The sequence below is a fragment of the Nyctibius grandis genome, chromosome 3 (assembly GCF_013368605.1).
Source record: "Nyctibius grandis isolate bNycGra1 chromosome 3, bNycGra1.pri, whole genome shotgun sequence".
Lineage (NCBI taxonomy): Eukaryota > Metazoa > Chordata > Aves > Nyctibiiformes > Nyctibiidae > Nyctibius > Nyctibius grandis.
In genome coordinates this window covers 56,637,782-56,654,831 of record NC_090660.1, presented here as the reverse complement: position 1 = coordinate 56,654,831, position 17,050 = coordinate 56,637,782, and the positions used below count along the sequence as shown (strand labels likewise).

The following is a 17,050-nucleotide window of genomic DNA, read 5'->3' as shown; positions in this document are numbered from 1 at the left end:
TTATACAGCAAGGAATTCAGTCCAGTCAAGTCCTTGGCTAATGACTCTGGATCTAGCAGGAACACTGTGAAACATAGGAAGAGACTTTAAAGGGTCTCACGTACAACCACTGACTCATGACTTGGACAAGGTCATACCATTCTGCACCATGCTGAAGACTCAAATGATAGGTTGCGAGGCTGCCACAAGTAAAATTCTCATCTTCAAACCTTTTCTGGTCTGCCAGCATGACAACACATTTGTTAGACTAAAAATGAGTATTTTTGCATGTGTCTTCCTCTTTCCTATAAAAAGTGTTTTAAGACCCTGATCATACCACATCTTATTGGTGTGTGTAACTTGACACAAGTTCTAAAATTAGGCACATGCTCAAGTCTTCAAATAACTTAAAAGGGCAGAATCAAAGAAGCATTTATGACCCATGGCAAAACTGCTAGCCAGTGAGCTAAGAAGAACAGTCAGCTTTAAAATAAATGAAGAAATTTCCAAACTTGCAAGAAAACACTATTTCATTAAAGTCCTTAATAAATTCAGACATAAAATTTTGATAAATGTAAACAACCTAAATATTAAACAACATGCTTAATTTAACGCTCAAAGAAGAGAACAAATATATGTAAAATGTAAATACCAAAAGCATCATTTTAACATCCTACTAAACAGCTTAGATTGTTCAAGAACTGAGAATGGGAAACTATGCTGAATTACACCAATATAAAATACAAAGAGTAAATACACAACGCGGTTTCCTAACTTGTCCTATAGAGTCAAAAGGATGGGGATTTCACCACGCATGGCTGAAAATGAAACAATTCGGCCAAATAAGACAAATATATGAATTTTAAATTATGTTTGAAAACATCAACCTTTTTTACAAAAGAAAGGATTTAAAACAGTAGAGTATCAAAACTTTACATAAAGTTAGCAAGATTCACAAAATATAATCCACATCCAATTGAAAAGTATCAATAATAGGACATCCCTACTCTAGCAGAATTTATCACATCCATCAAATCAGGGCTTCCCTCTGACAGCATTTCATCCCTTCTTGGAACAATGGGAGATCTACAAGAAAGTCATACAACTGGATAAAAGAAAAATTAATTACTGAAGTGGAAAATTAAACCTATGTTTCATATTGAAAACATTTACTAACTCTCTTAAAATGGGTAATTATTAAGTTTTAATTAAACATTTCTGCCTAACATACCTCTATTTATGATGGCAGCCACATTTTCAAGTAAGAATTTCTGACGTATTTCAGGTTTTTTGCAGAGTGAATGGCAAAACTCTAGCGTAAGTAAACTTGCCTGCCACGTACTTTAAAACTGTAGGTTTTAATTGTTACTATTTGTATAGCTGTACATAACTGCTAGTCCAGTAATCAAGCCCAATTATTTTCAGACCTCTAACTCATCTGAAATACAAAAGGGTATAGCTGCTCCTTCCTACTTGCCAAGTAGACAGATTGAACTCTTTTCCCTTATTTGATTTAAGAACAAGAATTACAGAAACAAAATTAGAATATATATATATTTTTAAATCAAGTATCTCCAAGAGAGGCATTCAACGAGATTGTACGGCCTTTCTGTAGGTTTCTGTATATGGTTTCACATACAGTGCTGAAAAGTTAAAGATCGAAACCTTACACCATCATTAAAAAGTTTATGTCTCAAAATCCTGGTTTAAGCTCTATTTTACACTTTGAGAGCAAGAATATAGTGGCCATGATAGTTACAAATCTCACTGGAAAACCTGGATAAATTAGTAAAATATTACTGGGTAAAATAACAAAATCAGTAATAGCTGTAATATAAAATAAGGTATCTTGTAAAAAGAAAATACTTAAATGTTGTTACTTCAGATGGGGAAAAAAAGTCTTGTTAAAAGGAAAGCACAGAAAATTATGAGAAGTATCAGAGAACAGAATAATTTCCAGGAAATAACTTCTCACTGAAAGAAGGTAACTCTCGACAAAGAATGCCTTCCATGGCCTCAGCTACACAACCAAAGAACTACATTGAAAACCCCTTAATCTGAAGTACCAAATGGAAATATAAAAAGTACTTACAATTTTTATATTCAGGCCTTCGAATTGAATAATATTTATACCTGGAAATGAATGAAAAAATCAATAATTCCGAAAACTTCAAGTTTACCACTGAAGCCTAAACTAGAAAGGCAGAAAAAAAAAATCCTTAACATGAAGTCAGTCCAGCTGACATCACCTAATGAAATACAAAATCTATCCCTATACTTTGGATTTATATTATACGCAATAGCTTAAAATATGATTTTTTACACAGTAAGTGACCTAAAATGGACCTAAATAACTATGAAGTGAATACTGTCTACTTCTAATACTTGTAAACATTAACCTTTGTTGCAAAAATATTTTTTCATCCTTTTGGGGTTACAGTTTTGTCCTTCAGTGAATTAAATGCCTATTGTCTTTTATAACTGTTCTCCTTAATCTGAGCAATTTGTCACAATTCAAGGCTTCGTAGGATTGTTGGATGAGAGGCAAACAGGGTTAGATTAATTTAAATAATAAAAAAGAAAGAAAACAAAAACCCCCACAACTTCAAAACCCAAATTCTGTTCTCCTGAAAAAGCACAAATGAAGCACATAATCTCCCTCTTCAAAATCCTGCAAGTCTACCACCAGTTGTTATTGCAAAGGAGTTGTCTGGTCCTTTCTGTTGCCTGGCTGCTTCTCGCAAACACTTCGCAATAGGTGCTGTGTTTCATCACCTTGTATTTAATGTGATGCCAAAGTTGGGCAAGTCCTGCTCCATTCGTTCTCCTAACTCTAGCTATATGCTCCTGCCACTCACCTTGGACCAAATCTAATGAATTGGTTTGACAAGGTAGGTCAACCTAAAACTAACTCACTGAGGAACTGAATTGGTTTGGTATAGAAACTCACTCGACTGGCTTACCCTAAAGCCACGAAACCTATTAAATCTGAGGCAAACAAGATGGAGGAAACAGGTGCAAAAGGCAACAGAAAGAGAGGAAAGGAGAGAATGGGATTTCCCCTTTTAGCAACAATTTGCAGTTTTACTACAGCACGCGAAACAGAAAGCTGCTGTCTTAGGAGGCAGTTCCACAACAGCCAAAGTTGATCTAAACTGGGGCTGCTCTTCCACTGACCCTAGCACTGAGGCAATCAAGTGGGGCTGCTAAGTAGGTTAAGAAAAAAATGCCTCAAAATGGTTATTGGTTTTTGTGTACTTTGGCTCTCCATGAAGTGCTTCACTGAGACATTGCACGAGTGCTACTGCAGGCAAAAGAACAACAGACAGTAACAACCACAACTTTGTCTTAAATCACCATGGATGTGATGCCTTGACCTTGTTTAGCTTTTCTCTTAACTTGCAAACAGGAAAACATCTCATGATTTAGCTGTGCCTTGGACATGGCACCTACTACCTTAGTGCATTGCTTCTCTTTTTTTTGTTATCACATAGGATAGATAAATAAGTTTGAGTTAAAGAGTGCTAACCTGTTCCTGTGCTCTAAGAACACAGAACAGATCATCTTTGGATCAAAGCTGACAGACGTTAGTTTGTTAACAAAACAGCACATACTATCCAGCATATTAACTAGTAATCAGAGTATTAGCTCTACCATAGTTCTATGCATAATAAATTCTACACAGAGAAATAGGTGCAATTCTTCCGAGCTTCACTTGAGCCTCTCCACCCTGAAGTCTTCAAAAAGAAATAATTCAACAAGAATAAAAGAACATAACTTAGGAATGAGATTTGTCCAGACAAGACAAACTTAAAGGGGGTGACTAAGACAGAGGAAGCTGTCACTCATTTCACTGCAGCTGAAGTGAGAAGGTCCTGCTCCTTCCCCTTCCTTGTTCACCCTCATCCCTGCTCCTTCCTGAATGCCTTCATCACTTACCTTGCATTGACACAGTTCACCAGACACCTTTGTCAGTAGGAAAGGAGTGGAGAAGGAACAAGACTCACCCTTTCAGCAGAATTAAGCTTTACCATATGAAGTCTACTTTGCTATGCCTTTAGAAGACTGTATTCTCCAAAAACAAGCTTTATAGCAAAACAGAAACAGATTAAAAAATGCTTAAGTTTTGAAACAAACATAGAGAAACGTTGCATTGTAAACTATCTTTCTATACAAAAGCAGCCACTTTCTATTCACTTTACATCTTTGCAAAGTAATCTGATTAAATCCTATTGGCATCTAAGAAAACATTCCTTAATGTCCTAAGCAGATCTCATGAAAACTTTGGTTGTTTTCTAACAGGAAATGGGGGAATGATAACATGCTTATTTGGGATACAAAGAAGATGGATCCCCTAGTGTAAAGAAAAAAGGGTCAAATGCTGCTTAGATATAGACAGTCAGTATATGCAGATATTTCTAGTGTAATAGAGCTGTATGAACAGATACTTCATGGCTTTCATAATCAGGAAAAATAAATCTATGCACTGATTCTAAATGCTGGATGTTAAGGTAATGAAAACAAATCAACAAATTATCATCTGAGGCTACTGATTTCTTAAGCAAGTGAAAACATGTTCTTAAATATAATGCACCCTAAATACATTAAATAAAAATTTGCATGTAATTTGTATTAGTTTAATAAATGCAATGCTTAGAACATTTTTCACAGTATGTTCTTGCTTTTACTCCAACTCTTCTCCCTAACTTTGCCCATGCAACCATGAACACAACAGAAACATGCAAAAAAGCTTTGACAGCATGCAAAATAGGACCAACTAATAACTTTAAAGACATAGTCCTGAAAACTCTACTCTTTAAACCCCAATTGGGGTGACGAGTAAAAAACAGCCATAAATCAGCTGCAGATAACTGATAACTTCCCCTGAAGAGGAATTTCTGCCCAAAGTTACACAGTATCTTGTGTCAGTACCATTTCCAATTTCTAGAGCAGAAAGAAATGAGTTTTTGATCTCAGAGTGGAGTTCTACCATTCTACATCCTCTTGTCTGGGCCACCTGCAATGCCACTACAGTGGTTTGTTCCTGTAAACACTGCTTGTAGCACCCTTGACCCTGAAAAAAATAGGTCTTTATTAGTGAAGAATGAAAACCTAGAATATTTTTGTCTTTAAAATATTCTAAAGATTGTGCTTCCCTGCAGCTAAGTTGCTTGCAGATGCAGATTACTCAAAAGTATAAATAGGCCATTGGAAGGAGGTCAGAAAACTACAAATACAAGCACTGTGGGGTATGTTTTGTTGCTGTTAGTGGTGTGATTTTTTCAACAGAATGGCTTTGCATCAGAAAACACAATTTTCTAAAACAGAATAATGCTTTGATGTTTTGGTGGAAAAAAGTTGAAATTATCCATTTTCATTATTCTCATGATTTTATGATTCCACAAAGACAATCTATATTCCATGCATTACTTCCATTAATTTCTTTTCCTTTTGCATTCAAATACAGATTTAAATATACTTATATGTGTAATATGTAATTTGCAGTTATTGTCTTATATACTTATTCAAAATGCCTCAGTATTATTAAAAAGAAAATACATTTGGAATTTACATTCAGTAAGAATTTCAATTTCTTGTTAGTACCACTCATTTTATAAATGTGTTCTTTTAAGAACTATAGACCTAAAGAAAAAAGATATATATACATATATACAGGAAGGAATATGGGATACAGGTATCTGGAAGTTCTGCTTTGGCCATGCTTTTTGATATCCGTATGCCAAACAGGTCAGACATCGAAGAGCTTTATTCACTGGTCTACATGTATTTTGAGTTTATCTATAAAAAATTAGATGCTTAGCTACAGATTATTAAAAAACGGTAAGACTTCAAAAGTCTGTTTCTTTTAAAGAGCTCTCAATGTGATAACTCTAGTTCTGTTCATATTGGAACTGCTGAAGTTCATAAAGTTTCAGACTTCTATAAATATCTGAAGGAGCAGGGCCTGCAAATAAAAAAAAATATAAAGGGACAGTGGAGAGAAATACATTGAAAAACATATCAATATTGTATAAATCACTATTTTTAGCTACCCTATTATTTCAGATTTCTTGTATTACATTTAAAAATCATTCCTGAGAAGAGATGTCTTGACTCTTATGACACATATTTAACAAAATCTATTCATGGAAATCCTCCATCTGTTCTGAAATGACTCAGTATGTTATTATAATTGGTTTAGATCTATATGGAGACAAATGACAGACCAACTGCTGTAATGGAATTTTTAATGAAACATGCACGTTTCTGGCTGATTGGGCATACTGCTGTGATCTACGCATTAGCTGTTTGAAAGAGGTGAAAATTCCTTAGGTCTGCCTTTACTTTCTAGGTAGAATTACCCTGTTCTGTACCAATCCGTCAACGTTTACATTCAGAAAAGTTATATGTTGTTAGCAGTAGATGTACTTTGTTTCAGAAATGCTTTGTTTCTTCTGTAAGACAGAGAGGTGTCTAAATTGATAAAAGACTTCAGAACAGATATCTGTCCCTAAAAATATACTCTAAGCTTAGGGTAGATTTCTGGTATCATCTGATACTTTATTCTATATCTCACCCAACTATTAATTTAAATATCCTTACTGGAATCATGAACGCAATCTCTAGATTAGAAAATTAGGGCCTGATCTTCAAAAGAACTCCAGTTTGGGTACCTAAATGGCAAGTTTTTGAGGAGTATTCTTAAATTTAGTATTTCATACTTAGTATTAGGATTTAGAATTTTGCAGCTTATACGAAATAGAAGCTGAACTCCTCAAAATCTTGCTACTTAAGTCAGCATTTTCTTCCACACAACAACCTTTAAGACTCTGATCTCCAGGCCTAAAGCTTTTTCAAAGATTAAAGCAGAAAAATGAAAACACAAGTACTCAACTGTGAATTGCTTTGTCTTCTAATGTTTGTTTAAATATTGATAAGAAGGGTGTGTAGAAGAGTGGGTGAGGAGTGGAAGGTATTCTTTCCTGAACTTTTGCAGTTTCCAAACTGAGTTGTGCCAAATAACCAGCAGCATACCCATGGCTAACATAATTTGGATCAGAAATTAATCAGATACCAGAGTTCAAAATGTGTTTTCTTTGTTCCTTTTTCCTTTTACAAAAAAAAAAATCACCCTATTTTTAAGAACATACATTTAAGATTACAGAACAGCAAAGTTCTTATTTCAAATATTTCTTTTCACTCTAAGTTATTTAGTCTTTTAAAACACAAAGCCTTTTAACTAAACGGCTATACTTCCTTAGTATTTAGATCTTTTTGCAATGGAGAAGACTTTGGTTTGGCATCTCAACTGACATTGACCTTATAGACCCATTTGGGTCACCAGAAGAACCTCATTTCACACCAACTAACGTGCTGCTGCATTATATACACGTAAGCCCTGGTCACATAAACCCCTATTCATACACATAATTCCAATACACAGAGAGTTCCATTGAAGCCACTGGGTCACCTAACATCATAACATGGGCAGGCGTTCAGTGTAAGCCAAAAAAGAAACCAAGTTTTTACTATCCTATGTATATTAAAGACATAACTGACTCTGTTTTCACAAACCATAGTTGGAGAAGCAGATGTTTAGGACTAATTTGATGCACGATATTTTTGCTACTTAATTCTGAGAAAACCAATTAATTAATATCTAATGTTATTTTATCTATCTATGTTTCTATAGCATTCTGTCATTCCTCAACGCACACCAATTAGCTAATTTGCCTGCTGTTGGAAACCTTGTTAGGAATATTAGGCTAGTCTGTCCCCAACAAAGTCAACAGCAAAATTGCCATTAATTGGACAGAATCTTATATGCTGTCTCATAAGCTCTGAAAGAAGCTGGCATCCTTGTAAAAGCAAAAATTAAAATTTGTCCATTCCTCAATCAACACAGCTCATAGCTTAGGGTTTATCATGCTGGAAAACCTCAGTGGCTTGGAGCTGACATACATCTGCTTTTGTACATGGTGTCTTTCGGCACAGACAGGAGAGAGCCGGGAACAGTAGCATCTTAAGATGCAGACAGATTTACCTGAACTTCACAGATCGACCCTCATAACATATAAGCTAAAATCCCTTCAGAATTTACACAATGAACAGGACTAATTCAGAACCCATTAATAATAATGTACAGCTAAGGTTACCTCCACACTTCCTTTCTGAAACCTTTTCCAAAACTTTAAGCTTTGGTATTCTAGGCCTTCTCACTGTCTTGAATAAAAACAATTGGGAAGGGAAGAAAAAATTATCTATTGGCTTTCAAAAAAAAGAAAAAATAAGGTAAGTTCACATCCTTAAAACAGCGGTAGTAGAAATTTCCAATAAAATCCTCAATTTCACAAAAATAACTGAGCCTTTGCCTTCTTGATCAATACTGTCATTGTTTGCCTCAGGAACATACAGCAGTCTTCTGACTCTTAAGCAGCTATAAACTAGCAAGAGGCTGAGGCCCCTCTCAAAACTTTTGACATGGGAGCGATTCCATTGGTTTCACTGAATTTGTTCCTATGACAGACTGTTAAGACCAAGTCTTATACCTGTCCAAGCAATGTGCAACAGTAACATTTGTTCCTGCCTCTGTACACTTTTGTATTAGAATATGCACAATATCAATCTGTCCCAGTTTTAAGAAGCTACAAACATCATGCAACCCTTATAGCTGTCACCTCGCATAACTCTTGCAGCTGTAAGCTTTAGCAATAGCAGAATTTACTCTGATGTAAAACATGATGTTACCACACTTTCAGTTGTGTGTCTTTTAACACAAGCCTGTTTTTCTGTAACAATTTCAAATTCCCAGCCTGACTGCTCGGGCTTAAATGTCAGAGAGCAATTTTCTTTAACTATAAGCCTTGAGCTCTGTCTTTCCATCCAGGCGTCTGCTGCCCCAGCAAGCTCCATTTTCATTTATTACTTTCCAAAAAAAAAAAAACAATGAGACTCTCCTTGAGAGGTTATTTAGGTTATCCTTCAGCTTCAAGGCAGAATTAACTATATTTAAACCATTCCTAACAGACGTTTGTCTAACCCATCTTTGAATATCACCACTAGTGGAGACTGCAGTACCTCTCCAGGCATTCTGTTATAATAATTCATTATTCAACCCTTTACAAGTTTTTCCGAATGTCTAATGTGAATGTTCACTGTTGTAATTTAAGCTCATTACTTCTTGCACTCTTCACAACAGACCTAGAGAAAATTTACTTTCTTCATCTTTTACTCTTTTGAACTCTTACCATGACAGATCTGTTTTGTGCAGACTTAGCAACCCCAATTTTACCATCTAAGAAAAAGCAAACACAATTTTAGATAAGAAAACATAGCAATACTAACATATTTAGAAAAAAAAAAGTAGATCCCATTTTGGACCTACAATCTTTATATCTATGATCATATACAGTAAAACATTTTAACAATGGTCATTTATCATGTTCCTCAAGAGAACCAATAAAATGCAATGAATACACATCCTCTGATGTTGCACAGATACAAAATGTATAGTTTGTTTACAAACTAATATTACTGAATGTAAAATGAAGCAACATTTTAAAAAAATATATTGGTGAAGGTCCAAAGTTTACATTTTCTAAAATATTAAGTTCATGTTTTATTTACAGACCAGCTTTCAAACAATTATTGGCATTTTAAGATAACTGCTTAACCTGATGAGTACATGAATAAAATGAAGCTGTAAAAAAACCCAACCAAAAAAAAATAATAAAAGTTCCATATAACACTTCCAAAAACGCTATTTTCAATTTCTATTTAGAAAAGCAAGATGTGATCTACCGCACAGTAACTTACCAGAAACTGGTCTAACACTTTCATATGCTATAGGTATCGCAAGTGACCAAAGTTATCCGACCACATGCCCAAGACTGTTTTTTTTTTCCCACTGCAACTTCATTTGAAGTTTTGACAACCGTTGTAGTATTTACAAATTTAAAATAAAGGTTCGCTATCCCTTTGGATTACATTACCACTGTTACTGTGTCTTCTCTTGTTGACTACATGTAGCAGACTGCAATCCAAAAATCACATATTTTGTTGACTCTGTGAGTTAACAGTTAAATTAGCAGCATCTATCCCAGCTTGTCTGAAAAAAAAAATAAGCAACTCTAAGTAACAGACTATTATCGAACACTGATTCTGGGTCAGTTATGACTGAAACCACGCACTGAAGCCTCCCTCTTGCCGAGAGGTTGTGTGCCCGAAGGCGAAATTTTTTAAACTTGAACAGGACCTATCAGCTGGTATGACCACCCATGACACAAAACCCAGCCTGACCACTGCAGGCAGGTATGCAAGAGCCTGTGGCTGTGCTCCACAGCTGTGGAGGTCTGGCAGTGGCACCCGGTCACTCACCAGTGCAGCTAATCACCCTGTGCTGCCAGGAACACTCCTTTGCTGTAACTGTGCTAGGTTGGGTGAATGAAAGCTGCATAACAAAAACTACAGCCTCAGGCTGTATTAGCTTTAACTCATTTCTACTGGGTCCGAGTAAGGAAAATATCTCCTTCTCCATGCTTGCACCCTTTTTCCTTTGTGTCTCTGTCCCATTTCCAGGGGTCTGCATAAGAGTGAACATAGAAACAAACGAGGCAGACTCTTCCTCATAAAAAGGACTGGTGAATGTCACGACTCTTCTGCTTTGCCAGCCAGGACCACTGTGAATAACGCATTTTTTTCAGGAAAGCAAGTATTTAATTAAACTTGCCACCTTGATTAAAATAAGAGGGAATGGAATAAGAAGCAATTGATCACCGTCCCCCCTTACACTCTGTTGTACCAACCTCTAGCACCTACATTAGGTGAAAAAAGGAGGAATTAAAAAGCTTAGGGAATCAATGTCCGTTTCTCAAAAACTGTAGGTATAACACTTTCAAAATTATGAAAAACAAGTATTTTCTTTCCATGGTTGTTATTTTCTGAGATCTTGGCATTTCTAAACATAACCACTGATTTTGATGTCTACATCGTATGTAGTATTCCATACCAGATGAAACAAAACATCAGCCAGTGATGATCCCTGTTTTATAGAGAACTTGATCATATTCTCAAATTAAATCAGGTATTAGTGCATTATACCACTAATGGCAACAAAACTATTTCATATTCTAAGAATACCCTTCTCTGAAATGTTTTAAAATACCTAAGCAACCAATGCTGTGTTCCTATGTAACATTCACATCCTCTAAAAATATGCTTTCTTGAAAAGATAATTCTCAGTCTAAACGTACACCAACAATAGATTTTGTTCAATTTAATTTCTTATATTATTTCTGATAAAGTTTCTGCTTCAGTTTTTAACTGCAAGCTATAGTTTCTAATTGCTGCTCTGCTTCAGCAGCCATAGCTGCTGCCTGTAACTGTTCTGTTTCACTCTGGATGGAATTGGCTGTAGCAACTTGTTTTCTTTCACTGTGCATATTGTTCTCATGCCTTTTTAGATCAGATGCTTTAGCAAATGCTTTAGTGCAGGAACTGCAGACAAAAGGTTTCTCTCCTCTGTGTCTTCTTTCATGGTCTTTGAGGTGGGACTTGTGCTTGAAAGCTTTATCACACATATGGCACGCAAACGGTCTCTCATTACTGTGAACTCTTTCATGCTTTTTTAGATCTGGTGCACGAATAAAAGACTTTCCACATACCTCACAACTGTAAGGCTTGTAACCTGTGTGTATTTTCAGGTGCTCTTTCAAATGAGCTTGCGTGGTAAAGCCCTTTGTACACATTTCACAAACAAATGGTCTATCAGCAGTGTGTAGCTTCTCATGTTTTCTCAGTCGCGCTTCATCAGAAAAGGTCTTACCACAAGCCTGACATACAATGTGTTCCCTGTGACCATAAAGCAAATACTCAAACTTCATATCCCCAGCTGCTGTGGTCCAGCCCGGTGTCTGTTCATCTTTCACTTCACTTATGCCATCATTAAACGTCAGAGCCTGGGGGGTCTGAGATCCTAAGTCTTTTGATTCGGTTGTTTCCATAGGCTCTACCTCTTGGCCATAGCAGTTTACTTTTCGAACCTCTTCACTTCCCAGCTCTTTCAGAATCGCCTCTTGCACTCTCAGGGTAGTGGTAGGTGATTTTCCATCTTCCTGACTTGGGGGAGTTCCTTCCACTGTCACATCTGATGGACTGTCATCATGATCTCCAATTTCTTCCACCTCATCATCTTGGGTATCGTTAGGCTCCCCCACAGGACGGTTTATTTTTAGACAGTACTTGCTCTTGGACTGTGTGTTTTCTTCAGGACTAGATACATCACGTTTTTGAGAGCAGAGTTTATCCAGAAATCGAATACCAAGAATCTGGCCTGAAGACATCATCAAATTTACATCCTCTTTCTTAACAGAAATCTTGGCAGTATACATGTAATTGAGAACTTCCTCAAAAATGTCAGAACGAAGAAAATCTATTTCTATTACTGAGGAACTATCAACTTCCAGCTTTTTGAAAAGCTTTTTGAAGTAGGTACTGCAAGCAGCAAGCACACACCTATGTGCTCTGAATTTAACATCTTCAACCACGATAGCAATGTCACAGAATTCTCCTTCCAAACGTTGTTCATTTAATGTTTTCAGGAACACAGTTTTGTGATCATCGTCATTATATTTAATGGTTTCAGACATACTGATGAAAAACTCCTGTAAAATAACAAGGGAAAGTTTTGTAATTTTTATGAAGTAGTTGAAGTCATAAAATCCTAACAGCTGATGTTATTTACACACTAAAAGAATTGCCAAATAAAATCTTTTGCTTATTATGACCAGAAAAAGCCTTTCAGATTATAAAAGCATTACTCTTAAACTTCTTTTAAAATTGTGAATACATTAAGGTTGTTCCCTAGGTTACACACTTTACACGAAACATAGCGATTTATAAAGGACAATTGTTTTGTATCAAGATGTTAATTTATTCAAATATTCATTGATTCAGCCATCCAAAATTGGAAACTTTCTCTGTGAAGTTGCAATTCCCAGTAAACATATGATACAACTGCAGCAGAAATAATTCTTACAGCTAAAGAAAATGTTAATACTAAAAATGTATAAGAAATACTCTAAATGTGTCAGTATAACAAACTAAATGCAAAATATGAAGTATCAGCCTTACCATGAACAATGCAGGAAATTTTCTAAACAAACGATTATTAAATGTGTGACAGATTTACCCTTACAATGGGCCACCTTCAGCCTGAAAGACAGGAAGATAATAACAGTTTAAGAAATTATAAAAAGTATTTCAAAAATTGCCTTAAATTAGTGTGTTAAAGCACAGCATTTTCAATTATTTAAAAAGATACAAAATGCACTGTTAAAATGCCCAGTTACTTAGACTGATTCTACAGATGACTGCATAAATTGATCCAATAGCGCTGTTGTCATAAACCACATGTTTATTTCTCTCTGGCTCCTTCATTTCTCTGACTCCACTTTTCCTGCTACTTACACCGCACTAGATCTAAAAGTCTGAAAATCCACTACAGGAATCAACAGCGTTAACCCACGTTAACCAGTAACCAACCCGTCAGAAAGGCGATTAGTCTTCTGCTGAATCAGTGAGCTGAGCAAGACCAGCTGAGGGCCTGGCAAGCAAAACAAAACAAGTGTCCCAAAGGACAGCAGACTGGGCTGTGGATGGACGCGTATCCCGGACCAGAGAAAGAGACACCAAGGATACCAGCTCTCCAAAGAATGGAGATACTTGAAGAGCAGAAGGATAATGCAAAATGCATAATTTAAATTATTCGATCCCAGTCTCCCGCAGGCATCTAATTGTGACAAAAGCAGGAAATGCAGCAGAGGAGGGAAATCTAATATTTGGTTAGGACACCTCTCTCCATCACCTGGCACTGAGCTACTGGGAACTCCTTTCCTAAATTACAATTTATCCTTGACCATATATGAAATGGAAGCAGCTGACAGGTATGCAACTTCCACTCTTGGCACTGGGTGTTTAACATGGTATGGAAACACTTGGCTCCCTACAAATACCTTTGCAGGTCTGGCATCTCAGCATATAGCTCCACTGACTAAAAAAAAACTGAGGAAAGCCAAAATTCTTTTCTTAGTCCTACATAATCAGATGTTAAGAGAGCCAGACAGGAAGTGCATAAATATTTGAAACACACAAAAGAAAACAGACCCAAGAAACACTGTGTATTTTGCTGGGCTGTCTGGGTCTATGGCCCCAGGATGAGGTATCAGTTCAGCACCGAAGAGGGCAAGACAAACAACTATTTCAACGGGATTTGTTTAGAGTTGTTTGCAAGCTGGGGAAAACACTACTCTTTTTAAGCAAAGCATCACTACTAACAATCTAGCAGCAATCCCACACAGTTTTGTTAAACAAGATGCAATTTTGCTGTAATTCTGTTGAGACTTACTAAGCAAGAAGCAATTAAAGGAGAAGTAACTTGTTGAAAAAAGCGCTGCTGAATACACAGGGGTGTGTAATTAGTGAAAGAAACAAAGTTACTGCTCTGCGAGGGGCACACGGTAGGCACTAGCCCAGAATACTTCCAGCACTGAGTCAAGACACGCGGAAACTCCATTGCCACTGGGTTACTCATTCCTCAGGGTAATTCCAATTATTCCTACACACACACATGTTACACTGCCGTTACCACCCCAGGAACGGGGGGGAATACGTCTGGGGCTGCAACTGTTCGTGCAGCTCCTGCCGCCGCCGTCTGAGACGCGCTCGGTGCCACGCTAGCTCTGGCGGCTCCGGAGGCGCGCTGGCGGCCGTGCCCGTGACCGCAAAGGCAGCCAGGCGCACGCCCGCTCCACGCACCCGCCGGCGAGGACGCGGCGCAGGCGGGTTCCCGGCGGGGCCCGGCCCTGCCGGGCCGCCGCGGCCTGCTCGCCGCCGCCGCCACGGGAACCCGCGCCGCCACCGCCGGGGGCCCGCGGCTGCCGGCGCGGCCCTGCGGCAGGGAGACGCCGCCCGCGCTCCCGGCCTGTCGTCGGGGGCGCCCGCGAGCAGCAGGCGGCCTCTCTTCGGAGCGAGCCCGGCGCTCGCCCCGCCCCGCCTCACGGGGCTGCGCGGGGACGGCACCCCCCTCCCCCTCGCCCCAACGGTTCTCGCGCGGCGCCCGCCCCGCCGGTGGCGGCGGCGCAGGCCCAGGCGCCGCCAGGCTCCCGCCGCCAGGCCGCGGCCGCGCGCCCCTTTGTTGCGGCCGCCGCCGCCGCGCGGGGCCCGCGCGCCCCAGCGTGCGCATCTGTCGCTGGACGTGTCCTCCTCCTCCTCGCCCTCCCCCTGATCGCCCGCCCGCCGCGCGCGCGGGAGGCAGGCGCGCGACGGCCGCGAGCTGCTGACGGTGGCGGGCGCGCCCGCGGCGCCTCCATCTCACCCAGCGCGAGATGCCTGGGCTTTAACGGCGGCGGCAGTGAGCGGGGGAGGGCGGAGGGGAGAGGAAGAAGAGGGAGGGGGCGCGCGAGAGAGAGCGCGCGCGCGCAGCGCAACGGCAGCCCTGCCGTTGGGCGGGGGGGGAGAACGGGGAGAGGGCTCGCGCTTACCTGCCGCTCACGCGCGCGCGGAGCCGCACTTCCCGGGGAGCGCGGGGGGCTGCCGCTGCCGCCGCTGCCGCCGCGCGGGAGGGGACCGGGGAGGGGGGGAAGGGAGGGAAGGGAGGAGGGGGGAATTTGGGGAGGGGGCTGGGGGGGGGGGGTCTGCGCGCGTCTCTCTGGCCGTCACCGCCGCCTCCTGCACGAGCACTCAGTGCGCGCGCGCGCCCCGGGGGCGGGGGTACGTGCATGCGCGGTGCGAGCAGGGCGCGCCCGTGCCGGGGAGCGTGGAGGAGGCGGAGGCAGTGGGGAGGGGAGCAGGGGGAGCGCGCCGGCTCCATCTCCCCTGTTCGGGGGGCCCGCGCGGCGGCGGCGGCGGAGGGAGTGGAGCGGTGGCGCGCGCCGCGGCGGCCGCCCTCGCCGAACGGGCACCGGGGAGCCGCTCCCGCCGCGCCGCGGGCACCCGCCCCACCGCGCCTGCGCCCGCGAGCCCGAGCCCAGCGGCGCAAGGCGGCGAGCCCGGCGCGGGCTCGGCCCCGAGCCTGGTGCTGGGCGGGAGAGGCGGCATGAGAGGCGAGGGGAGGGCGCCGGGCCGCCGTGCGCCGCGGCCGTTGAGGGGCGCGCGGAGGGGCGGGGCGGCGCGCCGGGCACGCCCCGGCGGCCGGGAGGAAGGAAGGGTCGCACGCTCGCTCCTGGCGGCGGCGCGGGAGCGTGAGGCGGCAGCGGTGCGTTGTGTCGTTGTGGCCGCTCTCCGAAAGGAGGGGTAGGAGCCCCCCGCCACGGTGTCCGCCGGCTCCTCAGGGCCCTGCGGCCCGGGTTGGGGCGGGAGGCGGGGCGGTTAGTTTAGGCGGGAGTTTTAAAAAGTAGTTACCTGGCGAGCGGGCGTTGGCGGGCGCCCCCCGGCTCTGGGAGCCCCGGGTGCCCACACGCACGTTGTGGGTGTGGGGCACCTGCTGTGCTATGGCACGGGTTTGTGGTTAGAGGCTGCGGGTGCCTTTCTGCCCCTCCACGGCTGCCGTGTTCTCTGCGTGTCACAGGGAGGGAAGCGCGGCTGCCTACCGAAGTCCTCTGTACGCCATCGCTTAACCCTCCCTTGTTTCAACATCTGGGGGGTTGAATTTTAGAGCGATAACACGATCACTTGAAAGAAATAACAGCAATTATTGCCCTGCTCAGCTTCCGCCTCTGATTTTTCTTTTCAAATACAGTTCATGAGGTGTTAACCTGATGGCACAGCATTCAGTGAAATAATTTGTGGAAAAATAAAACTTTAAAATCTTGCTGTTAGTAAAAAATGCAGCAGTTCTGTTAGAAAAAAAAAGTCATCTCAATATAATAACTACTTGTGTTAAAAACTACAGCAATATAAACAAGTTAGTGGAATAGTGGTGTCGTCCTCTGGGAGCAACATAGTGATTTTTTTAATCAGGTTGATAACTCTTGCCCCTTCCTGAGTCATCTCTGATGTTTTTGTGTAATGCACTAATACATGTAGTGAATTGCTCTCCAGCTGGATCACTCTGTCTTTTTTAAAAATTATTAAT

The 17,050-nt window shown here is 41.2% G+C and overlaps 1 protein-coding gene across 12 annotated transcripts; it reads right to left on the bottom strand.

Annotated features, from left to right (window-relative positions):
* Positions 1 to 7: 7 nt before the first annotated feature.
* ZBTB14 (zinc finger and BTB domain containing 14) lies at positions 8 to 15,607 on the bottom strand. 12 transcript variants are annotated; one of them, XR_011047791.1, is made up of 7 exons: positions 15,519 to 15,607; positions 13,111 to 13,191; positions 11,643 to 12,641; positions 9,228 to 9,274; positions 4,912 to 5,053; positions 2,072 to 4,064; positions 8 to 64 (listed from the first exon to the last, which is right to left on the bottom strand). XR_011047791.1 is itself a non-coding variant. In XM_068395981.1 (5 exons), the coding sequence occupies exons 2-5, from the start codon at positions 13,111 to 13,113 to the stop codon at positions 5,920 to 5,922; spliced, it is 1,074 nt and encodes a 357-aa protein (XP_068252082.1). In that variant the 5' UTR covers positions 13,114 to 13,191; positions 15,519 to 15,607; the 3' UTR covers positions 5,607 to 5,919. The 12 variants fall into 12 exon arrangements, 3 of the variants coding, with proteins under 3 accessions (XP_068252082.1, XP_068252083.1, XP_068252081.1); XR_011047794.1 differs by having other exon boundaries at positions 28 to 64; positions 2,072 to 2,112; XR_011047792.1 differs by having other exon boundaries at positions 45 to 64; positions 2,072 to 2,112; positions 3,919 to 5,053.
* Between the last annotated feature and the right edge of the window lie 1,443 nt (positions 15,608 to 17,050).